This window comes from Strix uralensis, chromosome 5 (genome assembly GCF_047716275.1).
Source record: "Strix uralensis isolate ZFMK-TIS-50842 chromosome 5, bStrUra1, whole genome shotgun sequence".
Lineage (NCBI taxonomy): Eukaryota > Metazoa > Chordata > Aves > Strigiformes > Strigidae > Strix > Strix uralensis.
Window position 1 is genome coordinate 77,076,202 of NC_133976.1, and position 25,943 is coordinate 77,102,144.

Here is a 25,943-nt window from a genome sequence, read left to right on the forward strand (position 1 = left end):
TCTCTCGATATCTAGAGTGCAGCTTCCAAATGGTTCCCACCTCTTACTCAGCCACTGACAAAGTAAATGCGGTGAGGCAGTTTCAAGTTTATCCATGTCTTTGCAAAGCACTGTTTGCTCTGTGCAAAGAGCTAGACAATGTCACAATCTCTAATCTTTTTTTTCATAGCTCACAGCCAGCGCCTGGTGCATGTGAAATCTCGCCTGAAGCAAACCCTGCGGTACCAAACCTTGGAACGGGACTTGATTGAATATCAAGAGAGGCAGCTGTTTGAGTATTTCGTCGTGGTGTCACTGCACAAGAAGCAGGCTGGGGCTGCCTATGTTCCTGAGGTTACCCAGCAGTTCCCATTGAAGGTGCGGTGCCTGTCAGAAGGTCTGGCTGACATGTCTCAGGTTGTGTGGTGCACTTGCACACCTGGAGAAGCCACAGCTTCTCTGTGGACCACATGTTATATCAGTAACCCCTCTGCTGTCTCAGTGTTCAGTGAAACTGAAGATAGAGGGGCTGCAGTCACCCCCCAAGAATTGTCATGGTATTCCTCACTGTTGAAAGCAGATGATTTAGATCTTTTGCTGCCCTTGGCTATGACTTTTACATAGCTATTCCCTTTCTCTCCCTTTTCTCTTTAAAGAAAAATGTCACTCGGGAGAAGACACGTGTTTGCAAAGGGAGGACACAGCTTTCACCAATAGGCTAGCTCAAAACAGGGAAGGAGGAATGGGAGAAACATGGAGCTGGTGTGACGGTGTGTTTGTAAATGGAACATAACCAGAGGTCCCCTCAGACTTTAGTTCTCTTGCCGCTTGCTGGAGGATGTGTCCCAGATTAGAAGCACAATGTAGCAGGGACAGGTGCTGCAGATGCAGAGCTCGGTGGAACTGGGGGCACAGAGTTACTTTAAGATATCAAAAGATTAGGTGAGCCAGAATCACGGAAATTTTAATATCTTCCAGGCAGAAGCTTAGGCTCTGTCATCACTTCTTCATTTGTCACAGGAAAAATATTTGAAGTCATTCCATCCCCACATGACTAATTGGAACCATTCCTTCTCTCTATTCTGCTAGCTTGAGCGCTCGTTCAAATTCATGCGTGAGGCAGAAGATCAGTTGAAAGCTATTCCCCAGTTTTGCTTCCCTGATGCAAAGGACTGGGCCCCCATCCATCAGTTTGCCAGGTAAGTACTATACTTTGTATCCTGATTCATGAGAAACAGATTTATACATCAAGCTAGTAAAATATGAGAGCTGTTATGGCAGAAAATTGGGCAGACCCCTGAGAGAGGTGTACTGTAAATGTGAAAATATTGTGGGTTTATTGGGTTTGTATGTCAGAGACTTTTAATGTGGTTGACTGGTATCTTGTCATTCTGGTTTCTCTTTCTGCAGTGAGACGTTCTCATTTGTCCTGACGGGAGAAGATGGAAGCAGGCGATTTGGATACTGTAGGAGGCTGCTGGTAATTATCCCTGTTTCATTCTTTCCCTAGAGATGCAGCCTTCTGTGGAGTTGGTGTTACTGGCACCTGCTCTGGAAAGTGGAAAGCTGCTGCTCTTCTCTTTCAGTGTGGAAAGAAAGAGAGGCAACAGAGCAGCTTTGCTCTTTTCTGCTCTGCTCAGTGCTAAAGTGCCTCTCTGAGTACCATTCTCCACTCCAGGCACAGCTCTTTTACGTTTTTCTTATACCAGTGCTTAACATTATGATCATGGACTGTTTTTTCATCACTAAGCTGAAGATAGGGTTTGTCTCCCTTAGGTTTAGATAGCTACTAAACCGTTGTCTCAACCTGTGCTGGTCCTGTAGGCTCAGAGTTTTCTCTGTAGAACAGTCTGCCCTCCCTCAGTCATTTGACTTAAGAAGATTGGGATCATACTGTGCCCATTTTTCCCCATTGTTTCTAGTGTACCAGGGTTTGAGCCAGGCTTAAGGTATTGTCATCAGCAGCATGCTGTCAAATGTCTGCTGGTTTCTGAACAGCCAGCAAGCTGCAGAACTAAGAGACCTGTCACTCTTATCTTTGCACTGGTTATAACTGACATTTTCTTGGTGATTTTTGTGTGTGTATTTGTGTTTGTCTTGAAAGCCCAGTGGGAAAGGGAAGCGCCTCCCAGAAGTTTACTGCATTGTGAGTCGCCTTGGATGCTTCAATCTCTTCTCTAAGGTGAGGGGGGAGAGGGACTTTGTGCTGTAGGCCAAGAGGGACCTGAAAGTGAGGTCAGCACCAGAGGAATGGGGATCAGGGAAGCTGATGGCTGAAGAAAGGGCTTGAAATAGTGTTGGCAAGGCAACCACATACTAATTCCAGAACCTAGCAAAAACACAGTTAAGAAGAAAACTAGATTGTCAGCTGTTGCCTTTTTCCTTCGGCAGAACTACTAGAACACAAGCACTGAAAGATTAAAAGGTGGAGTCCTGACTCCAAGGGTGGTGGGGAGTTTGCAAATTGTAAGCTTTCCAGTGACCTCACTGGAGCTGGGTTTCTCTTGCTGAAGGAAATAAAGGGTATTCAGTTGCACCTTTTACCTTCTTCCTTATGATTCAAGGCTCCATGTTGGGTTAAGGAGAGACCATAGATGCTGGTGCACTTCCCTCCTCCTGATTTACATGTTTTTGTGTCTTCATGCCTTCATTTCAGATCTTGGATGAGGTTGAGAAGAGACGGGGCATTTCCCCAGCCTTGGTGCAGCCTCTCATGAGGAGTGTCATGGAGGCACCTTTCCCAGCTTTGGGCCGGACAATTACAGTCAAGAACTTCTTGCCAGGCTCAGGAACCGAGGTAAAGACACCACTCTGGAGAGAGGGACACTTAGGCCAGCAAATGGTGCAGGACTGGTGACTGGAAGTTGGGACTGTGACATAGCACTGGGGATCTTCAAGGACATTTTTTGGCAGCTGTGGGGTGGGGGAAGCTAAGGAGTAAAATAAGGGACCCAGAGGGGATGGCATGGAGACTTTTCCAGTGACCATCAAAAAAGAAATCGTATGGTAAAGGTGAAGGTGAGGACACGTTAACTGGGCTAATATGGTAAAATTAATTGGGGCAATGGCCTTGAGGCCAAGTGGCACAGACTGGTGGACCTCATGCTGCATAGCACATGACCTTGGATCTCCTCGAGGTCCCCCCACACTTAACTTCCTGAAGACAGGATTCATAGCATGTGCTCCACCATCCTTAATACAGAAGTGCTGTTTGTGTGGGACAGGGCACAGGGTTCTGGTCAAAAAGTACCTGAAACCACGCAAGGGCAATGTTGTAGCCTTTCAGAATGGCATTTTCACAGCATGGAGGTGAGGGTACATGTTGCATCTCCCACAGTGTGGTGTGAGGACAGTGTGAGAGTTTTAAGAGTGCAGAACTGTTGAAGGACTCTGAGAGGTTTGAGGAAGCCAAATTGAATGTGAGAGAGAGGAAAGTGAGCACACTGCTAAAGGTTGTGTCTGAGGGCTTTCAGCATGTCACTATATGATTACATTCTCCTCAGCTAAACTGAGAAAGTCCAAACTAAATGAAATTCCTGCAGAGCACATGCATAGCTGGTTAAAAATCTGCACTCGAGGAGTAGAGTCCCAGTGGCGTGCTGTCAGGCTGTGAGAATGTTTGGGCTGTTTTGTTTCTAGGATCCTTAATGTTCATTAATTATCTGGTTGATGGCATAAACCCCACATTTACACAATGGATAGATGACGGCATTGGGGTGGGTTGCAGGCACTTTGGAGAGTAAGGGATTAAACTTTGAAATGACCTTGCTAAAATGAAGATTTGGTCTGAAATTCAATATGGACAGGAGCAAAATGCTGGGAAGAAGAAATGAGCAGTCTAATACAACATGGAAGTAACTGAGTGAGCAACAGTACCTCAGAAAAGGATCTGGCGGTATAGTGGGCCATAAAGTGAGCAGAAGTAGCAGCATGGTATTATTTAGACAAATTGTGGAAGGTGAAGGGATGAATAATAAATAAAAGCTTTTTCTCTGTTTTTCAGCATTGGTGGAAATTTATTTAGAATATCATTTTCCAAAAAATGCAAACACTAGGAGAACACCCCAGAAGAGTAGTTCCACTTACTAAGTGGCTTAGAAAGTACAGGCAAAGCTTGAGAAAACTGTTTGCTTAATACAGAAAACAAAGGACAAAGGAGGGCACGTGACAATAACCTTCCAGTATACCAGAAGTTTCCTACAGAGGGGAAGGTGACCGGTTGCTCTGAGTTGTATACTGAGCGTAAGACAACAAATGAAGTAATTTGCCACTGAGATGTTTCAGCTACAGGCTTGCTGTTGGTTAGGGTAGCTCAGAACTAATTTTCTTGTGGGATTTATGAACTATCTGGTGTTGGAGGCTTTCAAGAACAAGTTAAATAAGCTCTGTCTAAGATAAGGAAAGGAGTATGAAGTGCTGAGGTGCTGTGACAGGAATTATTTAAGTAGATGTGAATGAAGGAAAATGCCCACAAGCTGCTCTTTTCTGTAAGTGAAAATTTATAATCAGTAGGTTAGACATCCAGCTTCTTGCGGTAAAAAAAAAAAATAATCGTAACCGTAAGAGTGCAAATTTGAAAGGCTTCATGCCATTTTGCTGCTTGAATGCCAGAAAGGCTGGAAACTACTCCTCGCTGGACACAAACTAGTTTTCCTCCTTATGAAGAGCTCCCTGTCCTCAGTCCAGTGGGGAGAACTTGTGGTTGGTCTCATGCTGTGCCCATTGCAGTGGACTCTGGATCATCTTCATCTGGAAGAAGGATTTGTTGGGAGGTCTTTGGAGAACTGTGTTTGAGGGCTTAACACTGTGCAGTGTTCACAGCACAGTCAGTAAGGCTTGTTAGCTGTGACAATACCTGTGGGGTCCTTGCTTGCCAGCAAGAGCTGACCTGTGGTGTTTTTCTCTCCAACAGGTCATCGAGCTGCGGCGGCCTCTTGACTCCAGGCTTGAGCATGTTGATTTTGAGTCCTTGTTCACATCCCTCAGTGTGCGGCATTTGAGCAGAGTCTTTGCCTCCCTGCTTCTGGAAAGGAGGGTGATCTTTATCGCGGACAAGCTCAGGTACCCTCTTGCATTTCCTTAAACAAAATGCTGACGAGGAAGGGAGGCTGAGAAGACTGCAGTGACTGATCTCTCTGCTTTGTTCTTTTTTTCTTCTCTGCGTTTTTCCAACTTCTTATCTGATGTGAGTAGGGCTGTATTTCCCAGGAGTAGGGAACTCAGGCCATGCACCATAATTTTGCTTTGCAGCTTGCAAAAAGCATGCTGCATCTCGTCCCTAAGGAGAACCAAATTCCCTTTCCTCCAGATGGTTTTAGAGCAGAGGCCTGGTGCTAAAAAAATGAAACCTCTCCTTTTACTCCATGATGCTGCAGTGTTCCCCACTGAGCTGCACTGGAGTTTCCAAGGATCAAGCCTCGGGCAGAGTTTACCATCCCTTCTGGGTTGTTTCCCGATGTCACAAAATCTTCTTAAATCTTCAGCTTGTATTTTAATATTGGTTCCTAAAGACTTTTTTCTTGTGAGAGATGAAGGTAAAGGATGCAGTGAGGGAGAATGAGACAGAGGACTTCCCTCTTCTATTTTGAATCTGTTCAATTTGCTTTCTTGAATTTTTTTTGTTTGTTCTCCTAAATTATGAAAATGGGCCCTGGTTTCTTTAAGATCTTGTGCAGCTGGTGGCTGGCAGCTCTCCAGCCCTTGAAGCGCTTGAGGATTCAGGGAGGAAAGTTCGCCAAGGCTGGGGAAAGAAAAGCTGCCTGGATGAGTAATGACACTTAGGAGCACGCTCAGGTTTCAGGAGTGTACAATGCCCCTAAGCTGTCTGTTTTCACAACTTCCAGGCAGCAGGCTACAGCTCTGGGAGTGAGCGCTGGGGCAGAGAGTGGGGAGGCCTCTTCTAAGGAAAGTAAAGGGAAAAATTCATCCTGCAGGGATCTGGGGCTCTCTGCAGGCAGACCTCAGGCAGTCTCATCACAGGAAGACTGGAGAGAGGGAGGCTGTAGCATCCAGGCAGCACTGGCTGCTTGCAGTTTTTGGCAGCTGCCTTGGGTCAGAGAGGGGAAGATTTACCTCTTTATAATCACTGATACGTATATGCATAGATATTTAGTATTCTGGATACTTAAGCCACACATTTCATGCAAAGCATTCAGACTTGCATTGAAAATGAGAGAATTCATCCAAATGCTAGATTTCTATGTAGCATATATGATTTATGTGATAATTTACGGTGACAGGCTTTGTTTTCAAAGGTTTTTCTCCTCCCCCGTAGGACAGATTTTACATTCTGAGAAAACCTCGTAAGGACCCATGACATGAGGTCTGGGTGGTAAGAGTAAATGGTAGGAAACTTTTCCTTTTTAAGGCATCACTTTAGAATGAACCTTATTTACCAGATCTTTTCCTATCGTGTCTTTGTATAACAGCACACCACCATGTTTTCTGAGCATTACAGAATATCTCTAATTCAAAGCACTTCAATGGATTTTGGTGGGGTTTTTTCCCCTTTATCTTTTGTCAGCATATCCAGGGTCCTTAGGAATGAGTCCAGCTGCCCAGGCCTGTAAAAGCAAACAGGAGAGAGCTCTAGAGTCATAGTTTCTAGAATCTCTGAATGTACCATAAACAGCTTTTTCCTGTGAAAAAAAGAATTGTCACATTTTACAGATCCAGGGACTGTTAGACCACAGGGCTCACAGTCAAATGTTTACCGTAGATTTGCCAGCTCTCTGAAAGACTTCTGATATTTGATGTTTCTGAGAAGACCTTGCTCTGAGCAATTTCAGGAGAGTCTTTTTCTTTTCCTGTAACAAAATACGAAGTTTCTCTTGCTAATTTTTGTGGACAAAAAACTTGAAAATTACTCCAAAGAACTGTAAAGGCTTGAAAAAACAGAAAACAAAGGAAATAACCCTCAAAAGTAAGTAAACTATTGTATTTTAATCTAGTCCAGTGACTTGAGTGCACTGGATTGGTGAGCCTTCTGTAAGGTCAACAGTCTCTTCTGCTTGTTGGTGGAAATTCCATGTTTTGAAAGCTGATGGTATTATAGATACAGGTTCTTGTGTCCAGATGACGCTTTTCCTGGGACAGGAACACATTGAACTAAATGAATATTAAGTAGTATTTAGTTTAGGGATGAAAATGCCAATTTCAGAAGAAAGAAAAGAAACACTTTTTGGCAATAGCTTAAGAGAAGAAAAAAAAAACTATTAAAGCAGCTGTTGGAAACTGCTCAGAGGTTAGGAATGCTAGAAATAATCCATCTGAGATGGATTAATGGAGAGAGTGCAGGTGACATGGTGAAAGATGCATAATAAATTACATTTATCATTCATCTTTGCAGTTCTTTATGTGGGCACTATCAGTAACTATTTGTACATGTGTGTAAAGGTGTGTCTGGGTGTCAGTGACAGAGAAAATGATGTATGCAATTTATTTACATCTTTTAATTGCTATAAAATCAGTCTGTGGGAAAAGAAAGCTGAAAGGTCTCTTGCCAAATTCTGTGTGAACTGTGAAATGTTTTCAAGCTGAGCCAGAAAATGCATCTAACAAGTGTACAGCAAGTGAAATACTTTGTCTTTTCCATCTTTAGAATGAACATTGAGTGCTTTTAAAGACCTGTCAATCCAAAGCTTGGCAGCGGAAAAGGAAAGAATTTGGTTTATTAGTTTTTGGGTGGGGTTTTTCTTTTTTTTCCCCTCTATCACTATGGGAACTGGAGTATACATTGCCTCGCAACCCAGGAAAATGACTTTGCTGAAACTGTGTTGGTCTGTGTAGTCTCCCCTAGCTTTTCTTCACTCCTCCACTGTAAACTTTAGTCCTGGGGCAGTGGAGGCCATGGCACGGGTTAGGCGCTGCTACACGAGAGCTGCTCTGGTTTCCAAGGGATGCTGCCTGGCACACAGTTCAAGGCACAGTAGACCAACCTTTTAGAAGGCATCTTCCAAGTAAGAGTGGCCCGATTTCAGAAGGTACCTAGATCTGGGCAGTTTTTATTGGCCTGAGGGGGAGATGTGTTAGATTCAGAGGGCTTTTTTAAATCAGGAAAACTTACACAGGCTTAAAATCAAGGCACCCTGTTTCCAGATCTCCTCAAAAGCCTGTTGTGGATCTGACTAACTTGAGCAATTGCCTCTGTCCCTGCCAGAAACCACAGCTGTTTCAACAACACAAAGTGGTCATTGTTATCAAAGGCAGATCTGAAAGAATTAGAATAGACACTTTAAATGTGGTCATCCGCAGTAAAAGGTAATTAATCATCAAAAAAGAAACCTTTTCCATGTGCTATGAAAACAAATCTGGGACTGCGAATCCCAGCCTCCCAGGTTTCTCCTTTTTGTATTGTGGTTAGGGAGAAGAAGAAATCCCAAGGATGAAGTTTGGATGTCAGGTAATAGCGTTGTTTCTTCAGAGTGTCTTAACGCTCGCTTCTTCACCTGCACTAACCTGCCACGTCAGTGGGAGGCAGTGACGGTCCCCACAGCTCGTGGAACTTGGCATCCTCCTGGTGGGATTTGCAGCAATGCTGCGTGAAGTCACGGGGCAACGTTTGGAAGCTGCTGCGCCTGCTAAATGTTGTAAACCAGATCTGCGATCCATCATAAGTAAATCCAGATGTGACACAGTGTCAGAAATCTGAAGGTGTTTGTAAAATGAACCCTACTGTAGCAGAGCTTATAAAAAAGAAAAGAAAAAGCCACATAATCAAACTGTCTTAAATTGCCAAATGCCAGCATATTTTCAGCAGTTTGGTTAGTGCAGGGAGCAAAGGGCTTCCTGGCATTGAATTCCAAAAGGCCGATTGATTCAATAGTGTTTTTCAGAAATCATGAAGTATCCTAAATTCAAAGAGGGATTCAGCCTGGGGGGCTTTGTAGCATAGGTGCTTGCCTTTGGAGCAGAAAGCTGGAAACCCTGTAGTCAAAGTTTGGGATGAAAGCAACCAAACTCAGCAGCCTTCCTTAGAACCTGTTGCAACTTGTCAAGGTGTCTTTTTAGAGCAAGTCAAGCTAGTCTTGGAGCGAGTTTTCCAAGGAGAGGAAGAAGAGTTTCCGTGTAGTTGCAGCTATTGTGTTCAGATTCTGTTTTGGCCACCTCATTTCCAGATGGCTACGAAGAAGCAGCAGCTTTGCAGGATGCTGTGTGATAGGTTTTTGCATAGGATGCTGTGTGGTAGAAAGGCCTGTTGTTTGAGCAAACAAATATCACAAATTGCTGCAGTATCATTGTTCTGACCAAGGGAATGCTCAGCCAGAGAGATCTGTGTGTCAGTCTGTATCCAAATCAGCCCTTTAGGGAAGGATCTGACATGCTTCTTTGTGTACATCAGTACTTTTTAGCCTCTATACTAGCGATATCTCAGTCTCTCCTGCAAGCTTCTGTGCAATGGACATCAGACATACAGCTCAGCCATGTTCCCTACAGGAGGCTGAATGAACCCATGAAAACGTGCTCAGGATCTTGAAAGTCTGCTTGAAAGACCTGCAGTATTTTAAGGATTACTGCTGAAACCAAAAGCCTTAAAAAGTGGTATCTATGTCCCATTTGAACAAATGGCATTGAACTTCTGTAGCCTGAGGGTAGTGCATGGCACTCCCCAGAGCACACTGCAATCACGTGGGCTAGATCTCTTCATTCCTGGTGGCATCTGGGGTGCACCAAGCAAACTACAGCACCTGGGTCAGTATTATTCCAACGGCAGCAGTTGGCATCATGGTTATGGTGCATGCATCCTGGGATATCAGAATTTCAGTGGGGACCCTGGCTGTAGCTACCCAAAGGCGTTGGCTACCTGTTTGGTATAAGAGCCCTCAAAGGGCTGACTGACACTGAAATAGTGCTATGAGAGTGCACTAAACTTCTGGTTGTGTTGCACACATCAACTGTGGTTGATTCTGTGCACATCTCATAGAAAGAGGCATCCAGCTTGAGCAGCACCCAGAACTTCAGTGGCCATATTCACCTTCTACACAGACGGCTACGACTGTGGTGTAGTTGGGGCCGTCTCCCCCATCGCTGCTGGCTGAAGAGCACACATACACAGATGGCATAAAAGGAATTTATCATACTGGATTCTTTTGCAAGGCTCAGTAACCCTGGTGTGAATCAGCAGTCCCTCGGTGCTTGTCGCAGTGCCGTATGCAAGAGGAGGAGGGAGCTTAGGCTTGAGTCATTCCACAGGACAGAGGTTCTGCTGGGCTCCTGGCAAGCTGCAGCTCCCTGAGACTATCTGCAGAGCAAGTCTGACTGAATCACATGTGGAAGAGACACCTCAGTGTTACCCCCTCTGTGTCCATCTCTGAACTGCTCTGCCTTCAAAGGAGGCTCGCAGACCTCAACCGTATCAGTATTGCTCCCTGAAAATGTCTTCCACAGTGAGGAATGTTTCAGAGCAGAGATCGCTAGGATTCATCCTGGAGGCGATGAGACATTCACAGATGGAAGGGTGGAAGGGGGAAGCTATCTTTACTTCCCACTGTGTGGTGCATACAATTTCAGACTTACACAGCTCTGTCTGTGACTTCCACTAACTGGACCTGAGCCATCTTTCCTCCCACTTAATCTCTCACGTACCATGTGTACTCGCTGGGACTTGAGAGCAGGGTTGAGGGAAGAACAAGCCACCATAAATATAGTAGGAGACAGCATGCCATAATATCTCACCATGCCATAAATAACTATGTACTTCAGCTGCTCACTCTGAGGAGCTACCTGGAATCACAGAGATCTTTTTCCATTGGTTTTCAAGTGCTGTCTATAAAGTCAGTTCCCACCTTTAGGCAGGTAAGTTGAATGAGCCTTCAAGATGGAGGATTTGTGACGAAGGTGAAACTTCTGACACTTCCACATTCAACCTCTTCTCGAAGGAGAGGAAGTCCGGTGGTGGTAGTCTAAGAGTAATGCCACAGTGCTGCGCTCCTCCTTTCAGCTTTTGTCATGATGCTGCTGCTGTTACTACTGTGGGGGTATTATCAGTCAGAAATTGAGGAGTGGAAAATATGCTCTGCAGTAATGGAGGGGAAGAGAAGTCCCTGTTTTTGCATCTGGTAACATGGCCTGAAATGTACAAATAGCACAGCCTTGAAGAGGACAGTTTTTAAGGGATCTCATTACCTTGGACTGTACTTCTAAGATGGCACATTCACTTTTGTTGCAGTTCCTTTCAAGATTAGCTTGTGTGAAGGATACAAGAAAAATAATATACTTTGATATTGTTACCACATTTCTTCTAGGTGGTTTTGTGTGTGTGTGTGTGTGTGTGTGTGTAAGTGTTCCTGTTTCTTACTAGCTCTGTGTTCTCTCATTGTTTTCATTTTGCTTCAGATTCATTGTCTATTTTGTGTGTGTGGTAGACCCAGCAAGACATGGGCTTCCTGATGAGGGCAGGCACAGCTTGAGAGCAGGGACAGGGGCAGCCAGCAGGAATGAATGTGGAGAAGGGAGGGGGATACTCTAAGACCTTCCTAAACAAGGATGTGGAACTGAGGGGTTTTTCCCATTTAAAGGCTTAAAGCTACCAGTCTGTGACACAGCCTTTGAAGGGTCCTCCTCTTTTTTTTTATAGAGTATCCCCTTAAGAAAAGACAAGCCTCTGGGAGCACAGAGGAAACTCTCTCCATTTTGTGAAGAGACCTTCCCAGTGCACATGTCCCAGGCGTCCCTCCCAAGTGCCCATTCCCTACCTGTTGCAGTCCTAGATAAAATTCTCACATTAAGCAGATTCCAGCCTCTCCGCTGGGATTTACTTATCTCCAAAAAGCATCATGCGTTTAACAATGTTTACTGCCTGATTACTTCATACGGTCACACTGATGTCCCAGCAACCACAATTGTGTTCTGCTAAACTGAACTTATCTGATGAAAGCCAGCCAGCTGTAGCCCAGCCACGTTACTCTGCTCAGCGTGTGTTAGCGTTACAGCACAGGGATTCAAATCCACCAGACTTAGCTGGAGTGGGGGGGGAGGGAAAGCAGGCTTCACTTTTGCAGAGCGAGCTGGAGAGTCCACACCCATCAAACCCCTTCCCTCTCAAGTCAGCAATAAACTGCCAGATCCGGGTTGCTGAGTGTAAATTCCCCCGTGGAGTTTAACAGGAGCCAGCTGGGCGTCCTTCCTCAGCGACGTGACTCCTCCTGGCCTCACCAGGCTCCCTCCCCTCCTCCAGCCTTTCAAGACCTGGATGCTAGTAAAACAAAATGACGTTATATACAGGGTTTATAGTGGCGAGCCTTCCCCCTCCCTTGATGCATACAAATGCTTCCAGACCCAGAACGGCTGAGTAACTGCTGCCCTGCAGCGAGCTCTGCTGTGTCTGCCTGCAGACCCTGCCTGCTTCCTGACAGAGAGCTGATGGGGTTTCTGGATGGATCCTTTTGGAAGTTGTCAGCAAAGGTGCTTACAGCTGAGCCACTGGTGGCATTTGAAGGGGAAAGAAGGAAGGTGGCAGTCCCGTGAGCTGTAGGTGGCTGCCTACAGAGGCTGGCCTTGTGCTCCCCTCCTGGGATTTCACCCTCCCATGATTCTGAGTAGCCTTGGCAGGCTCCAGAGGTTCTGGGATGCCTGGATAGCCTTGGCTGGAGACCGCTGCCTTCCTCCTTCCCCCGTGCTCTGGCGTGGCTGCTAGGAGCTATCGGTATGATTGGGACCAATCGAAAAGCATGCCATTGCCATGCAATTACTCCTGCTAAGGGTTGCCCAAAGGCGAAGTGTATATGCTGCACAAGTAGCAAGCCAAGAGGCAGGGGTGGACCATGGCTAGAACAACCTGCAGGAACACCTGGGGACCTTGTGGCTGCAGGTTGTGCCCAGGGCTTTGCCAGAGGGTCCAAGCAGGCCATCCAGCTGCGTTGCCAAGGCCAGGAGTATGGCCAGCAGGTAAGTGGGCCACAGTGCAGCCCAACAGATAGCTGCTGTAGTGGTGGAGCCATCTTCTGCATCCCACAGCTGTGTGCTCTCTGTGCTGGATGGTACAGTCACTGTGCATTCCGACCTGTGGCTTTCCTATGGGAACAGGCACAGAGGCATGCTGTGGGAAAATAAGCTCCTTTCTCTAATGAAAGGCAGTGGCATGGAAGACCCCGTGTCTGTCTGGTCTTTCCCATCAGGGCACTGGAATAGCAGATGCTGGATTCAGTGGGAGCCATCTCTTGTCACAGGAATCATCTTTTATAACCTGGGCTCCTACCTCAAGTTATTGCTCCTGAAGCTGAAAAATGGGGTCAGAAATCTGGGAAAGCCCCTAGTAATTACAGAGATCAATCAGGGAACAATTGAAAGAGCCCTGATTTCTAGGAAGCACCACTCATCTCCTGACTGACCAACTGTTGCCATTGGTTGTGTTTTATGTTCCAGCACTCTCTCCAAGTGCTGCCACGCCACGGTGGCCCTGCTGTACCCCTTCACCTGGCAGCACACCTACATCCCCGTGCTGCCACCTTCCATGATCGACATCGTGTGCTCGCCCACTCCCTTCCTCATCGGCCTACTCTCCAGCTCCCTGCCCCGCCTGAAGGAGCTCCCAGTGGAGGAGGTGAGCCATGCGCCTGCACTGTGGCCTTGCTCCTGCTTGCTTCCCGTGGGCTCAGTTGTCTTCTGTCTCAGAAAGGCTGCTCTTGAGAGTCTGCCTTGGCATCTGTCGGCGTGAAGGAGCTGAGCTCTCGTCCTCTGGGTCCTGCAAGCGTGGGGTGAGAGAGGAGGCAGACATCCCCCGGGGAGGCAGAGGTCTGCTCTCTGCCTTGTCCGCAGCTTGGGAAGGCAGGGGGCTGGGATCTCCCACCGTGACACTGCTGCGGGTAGGAGATGATTTTATTAAAGTTTCCATTGTTTTCTGCATAGTGCTGTCTAGGGGCTGAGCACAAAGTCTGCCAGGATTGGTATGATTGCTACAAATCGGCCAGGATAGCTGTCCCTCTAATTAACACAGGTGACTAGTGAAAGCACTAAATAATTAAGAACCAGATTCATGGTGCACAAGAGTGAACGCAACAAGGCTGAACATGGTTGGGGAGGCATTTCCCTCTCTGCCCACCCAGAGGACAGCGGTGCAGCACATAGGGACAAAAGATGGAGCTCCGAGCCCAACATGGTGGTGAGGAGTGATGGGCTGGGCTTGGAGCGCAGCCTCCTGCTATCCAAGCTGTTCTGTGGTTTGCGGCGACGTCGTTAGAAAGCCGCAACAAGGGCTCCGCTCTTGGCTCCTGCTGCGTGCCTCCTCCAGCTGCGGTGGTGGGTAGGAGGAGCAGGGGCAGCGCCAAAGTATTTCTTCCAGAACAGTTACGATTAAGATAAACTCTGATGAGGGAAATAACAATGTCCCCTTTTTATTCTTGCTCTTTCATTCTTAGGTCCTCGTTGTTGACCTTGTAAATAACCGGTTTCTGAGACAGGTGAGCTGAGCTATTTCGTATCCTTCATCTTTCCTCCCACTTTTCCACCACACCTTGTCTCCATCTTCGTTTGCTGACCTGCCTGGCTGCATGGATTGCTTACTCCCCAGGCAAACTGAGGCAGGCTTTGTGGTTGGCAATGTTATAGGGGTTGCTGTGTACATACGTAATATCAGCATCCCAAACCACAGCTGTTGAGGACCAAATCATTGTGTATAATCTCTCTCTCTGCTTTTTTTTAAAGAGGGGAAACAGTGGCACTTGGGCAATGTGGGTCCTTAAGTGGCACCCTGTAAGGCTGAGAGCAGAGCTGGACAGCCTGGGCTCAGCACTGTCTGCTGGGGAGCAGCGCGGGCTCTTCCAGCCTGTGTCTGTCAGTCCATCTCCTGTCGCATACCCGGCCCTGAGTGGGCAAGGGAGCCTTGATGATTTCTTCAAATCCTTCCTGCCTGAGGAGCTTGTGGCTCCTCATTCCAGTCCTCGCACTGGATGGGTCACAAGTAGGAAGCCAGCACGCGGGAGCCGCTATGTCAGCAGATGAGATTGCCTGCTGACTTTTACTTCCCTTTGTTGTGGAGAGGAGGAGCGGGATACCGAAGGGAAGAGGATAGATGAGTGAACATGCTCCTGGCCAGGGAAGCTAGTTTTGCCCCAGAGCTCTGTGGCAAATTGCTGAGCAGTGAGTGCTGGCTGCATCGGTCTCTGCCGTGCCTCAGGCCTGGCCTGTGGGTAGGATGGGACGAGTGCACCTCCTGCTGCAGGGAGTCGTGTGTGGGTGAAGGCCACTCCTTCCGTGCCGTTCTCGCTTGCCAGCTGCCTGGGATATGCTTTACCTTGCACCTCTCTTTTGGAGGTTTACGCTGTCTGAGCCAGGGCTGGTAGGAGCTCGCACACAGTCACCGGCAGTTCCTTGGCTTCGTTGCTCTACGGGAACTCGTTACGCCTCTGTAACACGATCGGTGCCTGAGCAGAGCTGAGCAGGGAGTTGTGCTCACCTGGCGGCTCGCCAGCATTGTTCAGATACGTCCTCTTTGTGGTGGCGCCAGTGCTCGCAGGCGGACGGTGGGGCCACAGGTGAGCCCTGCCTGGTAGCCTCCTGGGTAGGACAACTGAAATTCTTCCAGAATAGAGGAATATTTGGGAAAAGACACCCCCTTTCTTCATTCTCCTGAGCTTCTTGATAGTCCTGCATGGGGAGGTGCTGGGAACGTGCCAAGCATATTACGCCTTTTCCCTCTCCTCACAGTTTGTTTTTAGCGCTCCCCCTGCTGTGCTGGGGACAGGATAGGAGCTGGGGAGGAGAAGGGAAGGGGCCAGCCATGTCCTGGCCCCAGGCCCTGAGGAGGTGGCTCTGTCTTACAGATGGAAGATGAGGACTCCATCCTGCCCCGCAAGCTGCAGGCCGCCCTAGAACACATTTTGGAGCAGAGGAATGAGCTGGCGAGTGACAAGGAGGAGGGCCCTGTCAATGGCAAGCAGGGTAAAGCACGGTGCCTTCCACCTTAAAACCACTTTTTTTCCTGCCCCTTTTTCTCATATCGCTTCTTAGGGCAGAACCAGGCTTGTATTGAATTTAATACCACAGAAATTGAAGGTAGGTCAGGATTTGGGTTGAAGCTGTGTTAAATATTCCATTGCACCAGGGACGGTTCTCTTTGTGTGAAGAGAAACAGTACTTACCCGTTCCTGGCTCTGTCGGTCTTTGCTTTACGGCTCCAGGGAACACTTGCACTCCTTTTCTGAGGAGGGGGTGGGGCGCAGATCCCACAGGCCTGTCTCTGCTGCTGACTGTGTGAGTGATGCAGGCTCCTCCAGGGGACAGTCCACCCGCAGAGCTGCAGTCTTGGAGGCAGCTGTGGGGCTCACAGGCAACTGGGCTGAGACAGCTCTTTAGGGAGCAGTATGGGCATCTCCTGCTTGCAGGGGAGCCAAAACAAAGCTTGGTGGCTTTCAAAGTAGTATCAGCCCAGTCCTCTTCCATGGTAAGCACTTCCTAGGACGCTGTCTCTCTTGAGCAGCTTTTTCTGCTCAGGCTGGATCTGAAAAAAGCCAGGAGTTTGTTCCCAGGGCTTTTCCTAGCACATCCTTACAGTACCGCCCTCACCACTGCCTCTTTGTTTTCCCCTTAGAGACCAGCCCTTTGAACGAGGTGGTGTCTGAGGCCTTTGTCCGTTTCTTTGTGGAGATTGTGGGCCACTACTCCCTCTTCCTGACCCCCACTGAGCGAGAGGAGCGGACCCTGCAGCGTGAGGCTTTCCGCAAGTCCGTCTCCTCCAAGAGCCTCCGACGCTTCCTGGAGGTCTTCATGGAGACACAGATGTTCGGGGGCTTCATTCAGGAGCGGGAACTGCGGAAGCAGGGGGTCAGAGGTGAGAGGCTCTTCCTGGGCTCTGCTGTTGTGGAAATTCTGCTGTTGCTCCTGCGAGAGCTGGGAAATGCTCACCAGCTGCCAGCTCCATCCCCGGCACCATGGCTGGAGGCTGCAGTGTCTGTGCAGGGACACCGGGAGCGAGGTGGTTTGTTCTAACACCCCTGCGTGGAATTCAAGAAGTCACTTGGGGATTTTTTTGTCCCTGTTTCCTTATCTTCCCAAAAGGGAGCATCGCCTCCCAGGAGTGTGGGGAGACATAGTGTTTGCACAGTGCATGGGGACCAGCTGCTGGGAAGTAGGGGTTTGTGTGCTTGATCTGATCGTTTCTTGTGGTTGGGGTTACAGGCGCACCCTTCACCGCTGCAGTAAGGGACAAGCAGTATCCTCCATGTGTGTGCCTCTTCCATTCCACATTGAATTCCCTTCAGGACCATCACAGAAGGGGTACACTGCTGGAATGACGTTTATTCTTGCAGTCCCTCATGTCCCCTCCCCATGTCTAGAGGAAGAACTGGCTGGATTGGTTATGGATGTTTCGGCTAATAGAAAATATGGATGCTCGTGTCCTTCCCAGAGCTGCTTCTGTTGTTTCACTTGTGTTATCCCCCAGTCCCGAGGACTCTACTGGTAGCTGCAGTTTCTCATCCCTGCTGCTGCTTGGTGCTGGTTTAGCAGCTTCCTTCCAAGCACTAATGAGTAGTGGACACTTGAATAGGTGGCTGAGGAGAAGAGGTTTTGCAGCGTGGTCAATCCCGCGTCATGATTCCCCAGATGATCTCACTCTCTGGACTTAGCCTCATTCGTAGCAGAATGAGCAGAGATTTTGTCTCTCCCTGTGTGAGGTACAAAAGCTCAGTCAGCCTTGCCATGGGAAGCAAGGAAGCAGACCAAAGCTCCTGTCCCAGATCCGGGCTGAGCTGGTGGAGGAGGTGGGGAGAGTTGTTCCCTCTCGGTAAGCTGGGACAGTATGCTTTTAGGTGGACGTTCTTTCTTTTATTTATAGGGAAGCAAAATAGAAGTTGTTGACTTCTTTCTTTCTGCAGGTCTGTTTGAGGTACGGGCTCAGGAGTACCTGGAAACACTTCCCAGTGGGGAGCAGAGTGGAGTCAATAGGTTCCTGAAAGGCCTAGGTAAGGAATCAGCAAAACCCTTGTCTTCTCAGGAGGCTTGGCCACCTTGTTGCTTTCAGGTTTGGCAGAAGAGAAGCTGCTGAAGGGTGGCAGGGTTCTGCTAGTGACTGCGTGTGGCTTCCTGCAGAGCAGTCTGAGCCTTGAGTGATCAGTGCCTGTTGGCACACTGTTGGCTCTGCCCCTGATCTGCCGCTTGACTGGAGGCTGGTGAAGAGCCAAAAATTGGTCCATGAGCTGTGTCTGAGTCTTCCAAAGGAGATGTGTGGGTCTGAGGAGGCAATGGAGCAACCAGTGACTTGGGGGTGGTGGATGCAGGTCCTGAGGCGCGGAGTGACCGTCTCCATTGCCTTCAGGTTTGCCCTTAGGAATCAGCAGTGGGAATTGCCCAGGGGTATCCTAAGGTGGAACCCATTTTCCACTGTAAGGGGAGCTAGACAAGAGCTCCAGACTGAGGTGAGAAGTCCTTGATAACTCATTGGACACCATGGCTAAGAGAGTTTGATCTGTTCAGATCGCATCCCTGGCCCTTTTGTCTTTTTTTGGCCATTTAAAAGCAGCAGTATCTGTGGGGCGGGTGTGCCCTGCCTCTTACCCACACACACTCTGGCCAGGTGAGCCGAGTAATATGTTCACCTTCCAGGACCAATGGGCAAATGGGCTCTGCAGGGTGTGCCTGGGGGCTTTTGGGGTCCTGGTCTGCCTCACTGCTCCCAGAGGGAGGGCAGAGCTGTGGCTCTGTAGGCACCCGCTTCCAGCTTTGCAGGGCAGGTGGCTGTGGATAAGGGCGCGGGGCTGGCAGCAGGGGCGATTCTCTGCACAGCCCGGTGGTGGTGAGGAATGACCTTTGTTTTGCCTGTCACTGTGGGGAGTCTGTTTTCCTTTCTCTGTCTCTCCAGGTAGCAAAATGAAATTCCTCCACAAAAAGTAAGAGCAAAGCACATCCTCGTACCACAGAAGAGAATGGCTTTACCATTTAACAGCAATAAATCAGACTATTATCAACCGTTCCCATTCAGCCTGCTCCCAGAAGCCAACAGCCTTGGGCGAGCTGACCACGGCTGGGCCGCGCTCACGCAGACGTGTGGTGCCACAAGAAGATTTGATGACTGCGGGGCTGCCGGGACAGGTTTCTGGATATCTACAGTACCATGCACTGGACCAAGCACTCTCTGAACTCTGCACTAGCACGTTGCAGGCATCCCAGCGGATTGGATCTCTTAGCTAGTCAATTCTTTGTTTTGTTGTATTTTTCTATTTATATCAGGGTTAGAACAATTATTAACCGATGACTCTTGCCCTGCCTCCTCTCTGCCTGGTGCTGCAGGGGCCAAAGCGGGACTCCCACAGGACTGAGCAGGCAAAGCTCAGGCACGGAGGAGGGGAAGAACAAAGATGTATGGAAATAGGTCTCTGCAAAGTGAGAACACTGAGGGCTGCAGGGATGATTTGGACTGACCAGGAGGAGCTTCCAAGCAAGGGAGAAGGGTGAGGGGGAACCACTAAACCTACTGAGGACTTGATGGGCCAGCCAGCTCCCCAGGTGGCTGTGCCAGGGGGTCCTGGCACAAGGAGAGGCCTTTCCTTATGCAGTGTAATTAAAAGCGAGTGGTGTAAAAAGGCATGTGGACCCTTGGTGTTTTGGGAAGGGGGACAAGCTGTGTCTGCCCACCAGCCCGCCTCATGCTGCGCGGGAGCTGGAGAGGATGTCTAGCAGCTGAGCCCTCGGCTTGGCCGAGCCCTCGGCTCCTTCGTGAGCCTCACAGCCTGAGTGGCCTCGTTCCCTCATCTGGCTGCTTGCAGGGGAAGCCCAAAATGGAACTCACCTGCAGGGTCTCACCTGGGAGACCTGCGTCTTGGTCAGACAGGCTCTCCTCTCCCATCTGGGGTGTTGCTGCCAGGGAACGTGGTAGGAAGCAGGCAAGGGGAGAGTGCCTGCTGCTGCCCTCTGAGCTCCTGGCTGGGGAGGAGGTGGGACCTCTCGCCTCTCCTCTGTCTGTTTGTGTCAGGAGGAGAGGTAGGGAGGTGTCAGGGGGGTGCGTGGAGGTTGGGGGGGTGTGAGGGCTCTTTGCCAGCTGGTGCAAAAGCCATTTACCTTGCACTGTTTTTAAGGGCAGTCAAGAGCAGCTGGAGCATCCTTGGGTCTCCTCTGCTCTTCAGAGAGGAAAGCCGGGGGTAGCTCTGCTAGAGCCTGAAGGGAAGTCTCTTCCCCAGCTCCTGGGGGGGTTGCAGGGTGAGAGCTGTGTGTGGTTACCAGAGGTCCCTTCCCACCTCAACCTCTCTGTGGTGAGGAGCACTGTAAATGCCAGACAGCAGCAGGGCCCTGCCGGGCAGGGGGCAGGTCGGCAGCACCTGCAGCTCTACACTCCCCAGCTCGGGTGTGGGACGGTTGAAGGAGCGGTAGAGGGGGTCAGAGAAGCCAGCAGCATTTATCTCCACCACCACCACACCCCCTCCCCAGGGTCAGGATCCCACAGGCGTGACCAGGTGAGGGGTGTGCGGGGCTGAGCAAAACTGGCACTACTTAAAGCTTAGCTTGTCACAGGAGGCAGTGGTGGCCCACCAAAGGAAACTGCAGTGGAGTTCAAGGTGAATCAAATGCTGTGGTTTGGTTCTCTTTTTAAAAGGTGTTTTTAACAGTAGCAAAATGAGGTTTTGCAAAGCTGGGATGCACCCACACATGCAAAGGCAGCCAGGATGCCTGCAAAGCTTTGTGGGGTGCTAAATGAAGCTGATTGTGGCTCTGCTCAGGCTTCCAGAGGCAAGTGTCCTACATGGTTCCCCACTGCCAAGCCCAGGGGTTCTGTGTTCCCCTTCTCAAGGAGCATTTTCAACAGCATGAGACTTTGCTGTCCTTGGCGGGAGCTGTGGTAAGGAGCTGGGAGGGTTTCCTGGGATGCCTGATGCTCACAGGCTCCTTAGCTCAGCCTGAACTTGTGTGTGAGCATGCCAAGATACTGGCAGCTTTTACTGCAATATCCTTATAGCTCAAATTAAAAAGGGTTGTGAAATAGCCCCATTTGTCTCATTTGGGGGCTCCAAGGGGACTCTGCCAGCACAGGGCTCTGTGGCCACTCAGTGTGTTCATTGGCAGCTCTCAGGAAGGCGGGAATCAAGCCTACATAGCGTACAAAATCCAAGGGGTGTGTTAAAAAGCAGCAGTGAGAAGTGCAATGAAAGAAACACGTATAGCTGTGCCATTAAGGATTTAAAATGAAACTCAGATGGAGAGCGTTGGTCTCCAGCTGCAGGTCAGCCTCTCCAGCTTCACACTGAGCTGCGTTTCTCCGGGATGAGCAGGACCCCGCGTCCCTCAGGCCTCTGGATGCTTTGGAGGAACCCACCTGCAAAGAAAAGCCGTAAGATGGGCTGTGCTGGGTCTGACTGTGGGTCCACGTGCCCTTCCCTGGAGGCGGCCAACAGCAGCTGCCTAGAGAAGACTGTGAACAGACCACACATATTGGGAACGCCCTGTATACTATAAACATACACACTGTATATACTATATATACCCAGAACGTTATACTGGCCTCCTGTATGTCCCACAACCAAGGGTTTCCCACAGCAGAGCTGGTGTCCACGTGTTTAGTAGCCTTGGATAAGTTTCTCCTCCATGACTGTGTGTACATGGGTGTAGACAAACATGCTAAGGCAAGAGGCCAGTCCCGGGGCAGTCTGGATTTACCAAAAGATACTAGAGAACCAGGACACTCGCTCTGCGAGGTTAAACATTAAAAGCCACGATCTCTGCTCCCTGCCGGTCCCTGGTTAATTAAGCAGCCCACACACACCGACGCGGGCAGCTCTGCAGGGCCCGTGATGCCTGGGAGAGCTGCACTTGCTGACTCCCAGGCCACTGGCTAAACCCCAAGCTCCGTACCCCTCCTTGGCTTCCCCACACAGGCTGTTGGCGTCCCGCGAGAGCTCAGGGCAATGGGCAAATCCCAGCTCTTACAAAAACTTACGGGAATGTTCCATTCACCATGTAGTTGTTCTTTCACCACCGATGGTGGCCAGTTCCGGCAGGACAGACAGAGCGCCCTGTGCAGTCGAGAGATGAGACCTTGCCCTGCACAGGGTAGATCTGATTTGGATTTGGAGGGGTGTAGCTGAAGGGCTGTGCCTGCAGGTGGTTGCGTGTGGGGGTCCCGGGTGCTGGCGGCCAGGGGGCTTGCAACCTACCTCTCTGCCTGGAGACGGCTTTCAGGTCGCAGGTGCCGGCGGGCAGCTTGCAGGTGTAGAGCCCCAGGCAGCCGCCGCAGTCAGAGGGCTTCTGGCAGCGCCGGGACTGGATGTCATGGCAGGAGTGCTGCGAATGGAGGGAGGCAGAGTGGTGGCCGCGGTGACCGCAGCCAGCCTTGCCTGGGACCCCCTCCGAGTCACAGCCGTGTCATTGCTCTGTGCTCGTGCCACTGAGAGCCCCAGCCCTGAGGACCCTGTGCCATACACAGGCTCAAAGAGATACTTTCTGCACAGACTTGGGCTGCTCGAGAACAGCCTCTCATAAAATTAGGTTTCCTTCTGGCGTGTGCCTGCCCCGCAGCTGGTTAGTCAGTCATTTTGGGGCTACATGAACTGCTCAGCTCCAGGACTGCATTTGCTGGGGGCTGTTGGCACACTCAAACTGACAGTGGTGCAATGCCTGGGGGTGAAATGAGCTTGAAAGTGATTCTTCATCTCCCCCAGATAGGCAGGACAGAGAGGCTCTCCGTAGAAAGCAAAGCCAAGTTGCAGAAGATTATATGATATAATGGGATGAGCATCTGCTGCATTATTTTACCATTTAAAATGGTAAAATAATGCAGTAAAACCTGCAGTAGCAGGAGGAGCTGCTCACCAGGCTATAGAGCAGCAGCTTCATGCAGGGAGCCCAAACTCAGGGCCCAAGGAAGCAGTTTCAGTGGCAGCTCGTTACTGCTTTTGGCAGAAAGCGCGCTAAGTGGCTGAACCCCATGGCTGAAGGGCCGCCGCCTGTGCCCCAGCCCACCTTCTGGGCATGGCGTTTTGGGACACACACCCAGACCTGCGCTCACCTCCTGACCTGCTCACCATCTGCACGTGCACTGTCAGCTCTGCTCTAAGGCTCACCAGGTACCAGATGGGGTTTTAGGCTTGTCACTGCCCACCACCCATGTCTGTACCACAAGCCACACAGTGCTGTGAGGCCGTGTTGTGGCCAGCACTGTCACACACAGCCCATGAGGAATGGCCCAAAAGCAGCTTTTCTACCCAATGTTTGCAGGGACGTATCTGCTTTTGATGTCCCCATGGTGCCACAGGGACTGCCAGGCAGTGAGGCTTTGCATGGGGATGCTGAGGCTCACGTGTGCATGGAGGACTCAGTTTTGAAGCTGGAGAGCTGGCTGAGCCGCTCAGGCAGATAATGCCAATGTGAGGGCAGACAGTAGCAGCGCATGGATCACGGTGTGGGTGCAGCAACTCTCTGCATGGAGGGCACGTGCTGCCCCAGCCCTGCTCTGCCAAAACCCCAGCCCTGGCTGCCTGCCGTGGGTGCATAGCCATCCAAGTGCAAGTGTTTGGGTGGGAAAACTGCTGGGAGCTCAGGGCATGGGGCCGTGTGGGGAGGATGCTCTCCTTTCCCTGCATTGCAGCATGGCAGTGCATTTTGGGGCTGTCCTGTCTGGTTTTGGTGTCTCTGTGCTGCACAGAGCTGCTGTTATAACAAGCACCCCAGGGGCCAACAACATCCCACCCACCCTGGAGAACCTACAGAGCTGCAAAGCAGAGGGAAGGACCCATTTCTTTGGCCCCATCCTCTTCGTTAGACGCTCATAACACCATTACAAATGGCCCCTCCATGCCCTGCAGACACATCTGCTGAAGGGGCTCACCAGGCTGCCCAAACCTGGGGACAGGAGTTGGGGGCTGCCATCTCCCCTCGCTCCCAGTCCCCCTGCAAACCCTCTGTGCAAACCCTCATCCTCGCTGGCCGAGGACAGGCTGTGCTTACCGTGTCCCCGTTGAACTTCCCGTGGCCCTTCAGATGATGGCTCAGCCCTGGCCTCCTGCTGCGGGAGGCCTGCGGTGGGAGCTTCCAGGGCTTGCTGCGGGGGTCCTGCTGGCTGCTGCCCAGAGGGGGCTTGGCCAGGGTATTGTTGGGGGACCTGGAGCTGGGGAGGGCCTCTCCCATCACCTCCCATGCACCAGCCGGGGGGCAGCTCCCCTCCAAGCCCTGCCTAGGCAGGTTGTCCCCTCCATCTCCAGGTGGCCAAGGGTCTTCTCCAGGGCTCCCAGCTCCTGGCTGCCACCCTGGGGCACCAGCCCAGCCCCGCAGTGCCTCAGAAGGTGCTGGGGCTGAGCAGAGCAGCACCAGGAGGAGCGCAGTGACTGTCAGCGCCTGGACCTTCATCCTCAGGGCCTGGCTTTGCTCGGGGTCCTCCTGCCCAGACAAGGCTGTTGGAGGCAGGAGCAGAGGTGGAAGCTGCCTCTCTTTCCTGCCACTGGATCCAGACAAAGTCATTTTTATAGCGCAGGGACCTATCCCAGGGGCACAGCCCTTTTCCCCCGCCCCTGCCCTGTCCCACCTCCCTGCTTGCAAGCAAACCCGGCTGCTTGCATGGGCCTCGTCCCCCTCCCCCCAAAAACGCCCCAGTACCCCCCCGCCATGGCCACCCCGTCCCCGCTCGGTGACAGGTACGTGCATGCCTGTGCGCGGGTGCGCAGCGTCTCCTGCTTCCAAGCAAAGAGTCTTTTAGCTAAACCACACTTGCAAGCAAAGTCTTAGTAAAGGTGGGGGGGCCTGCTGATAAATGTTTGTGTGTGGCAAGGGGAGAGGGGGTGTATAAGATTAAAATGGGTCCCTTCAGGCTCTGGAAAGGCAGCTGTTGTATTTTCGCTTTGGTTGCCCAAGGAGGTAGCGCTGATGTGATACAGCTTTGTCAGTTCTCCAGCCCACCCCTCATGCCTTCTCAGCTCTTCACCTGGTTGTAGCCAAATCTGATGGAAAGGCAGCAGGCTCAGAGGTAAGGAATTGCTACGAGCCTGGTGAAAGTGGCCTGGGTAGAGGAAAGACACTTAATTAATGCCTCCATCCATTGCAGACCCCCTCCAGGAGAGTTGTGTTAGAGCTGCCCTGACCAAGCTTTGGTTGGCTTTTGTGCCGTGTCAGACACCAGTGATCTCTCCTCTGGCAAGGGTCCCCGCCGATGGGTCGCCTCAGTACAAAATGGAGGGTGAATCTGTACTCAAGGCTTACTGTCTATCAGGTCCAAAAAACAGCCAGCACCAAGACCCAGCTCCACTAGAAATTAGTTTTAATGACTTGATATCAGTGCTCACTGAACTGTTGGCACCCACAGTTGGATCCTGTGCATGTCACATGCTGGGAGAGAGGAGGTGACTTTTCTGCATTGCTTCCACGGGAGATGTCCTTGATCCTTAATACTTGCCTGTATTTGGCATCTCTCTTGGATGGAGAAGGGATGGCACCCTCCACCATGTCATGACTTCCCTGTCGCATCCTCTTGGATGAAAGTCAGTCCTGAGCATGAGGACTATCCCCTTCCCCTCAGACCCACTTACTAGTATGGGGGTCACCCCCAGAGTCTTTTTCCACTGAGTCCTGTCTTCTCATACACCAAAGAGCAATGTTTGCACATGCATGGGGTTGGGGGAGAGATGCTTTTCATTCAAAATTGTTCTGTGTGCCCGCTGAGGAAGGACTGACAATGGTAGCTTCAGACATAGCATTTGGGTAGGATGCCATTATGGCTTCCAGTCATGGATAGCTCTGAATTAAAGCACTGGGCAGGATGGGCAGCAGTCACACCACCACAGCCTCCACCACCTCCGGCTGCTCCGAGGCTAGTTTTCCAGTGTGAAAAGTGTCTGTGGTCCTGGCTGCTGCGCTGCATCCTCCTGGTGGGAAGAAGGACTCTGGAGGGGGAAGTGAGTTGCCACCCCACCCCCCAGGTGTGAGCAAAAGGGAGGCAGGAGACCACGCAGAAGACCAGAGAACTGATTTCTACACATCTGGTGCTATTATTTTCTGTATAGACAGCAAAGGTGTACTAGCAAAACACAGATATTTTTATGCGTCGCTGTAGTGAT

General features: G+C 50.4%; 1 protein-coding gene across 4 annotated transcripts in view; it reads left to right on the plus strand.

Annotated features, from left to right (window-relative positions):
* Positions 1 to 19,497, plus strand: part of DENND2A (DENN domain containing 2A) — a 61,534-nt gene extending 42,037 nt beyond the window's left edge. For all 4 annotated transcript variants that reach the window (XM_074871807.1, XM_074871810.1, XM_074871809.1 and 1 more), the window contains exons 9-20: positions 170 to 357; positions 1,069 to 1,178; positions 1,390 to 1,459; positions 2,084 to 2,161; positions 2,636 to 2,776; positions 4,892 to 5,040; positions 13,342 to 13,519; positions 14,334 to 14,375; positions 15,738 to 15,855; positions 16,505 to 16,744; positions 17,790 to 17,876; positions 18,773 to 19,497. In XM_074871807.1, the coding sequence (XP_074727908.1) occupies positions 170 to 357; positions 1,069 to 1,178; positions 1,390 to 1,459; positions 2,084 to 2,161; positions 2,636 to 2,776; positions 4,892 to 5,040; positions 13,342 to 13,519; positions 14,334 to 14,375; positions 15,738 to 15,855; positions 16,505 to 16,744; positions 17,790 to 17,876; positions 18,773 to 18,804 (1,433 nt within the window). In that variant the 3' untranslated portion in view covers positions 18,805 to 19,497. The remainder of the gene's footprint in view (positions 1 to 169; positions 358 to 1,068; positions 1,179 to 1,389; positions 1,460 to 2,083; positions 2,162 to 2,635; positions 2,777 to 4,891; positions 5,041 to 13,341; positions 13,520 to 14,333; positions 14,376 to 15,737; positions 15,856 to 16,504; positions 16,745 to 17,789; positions 17,877 to 18,772) is intronic.
* Positions 19,498 to 25,943: the final 6,446 nt, after the last annotated feature.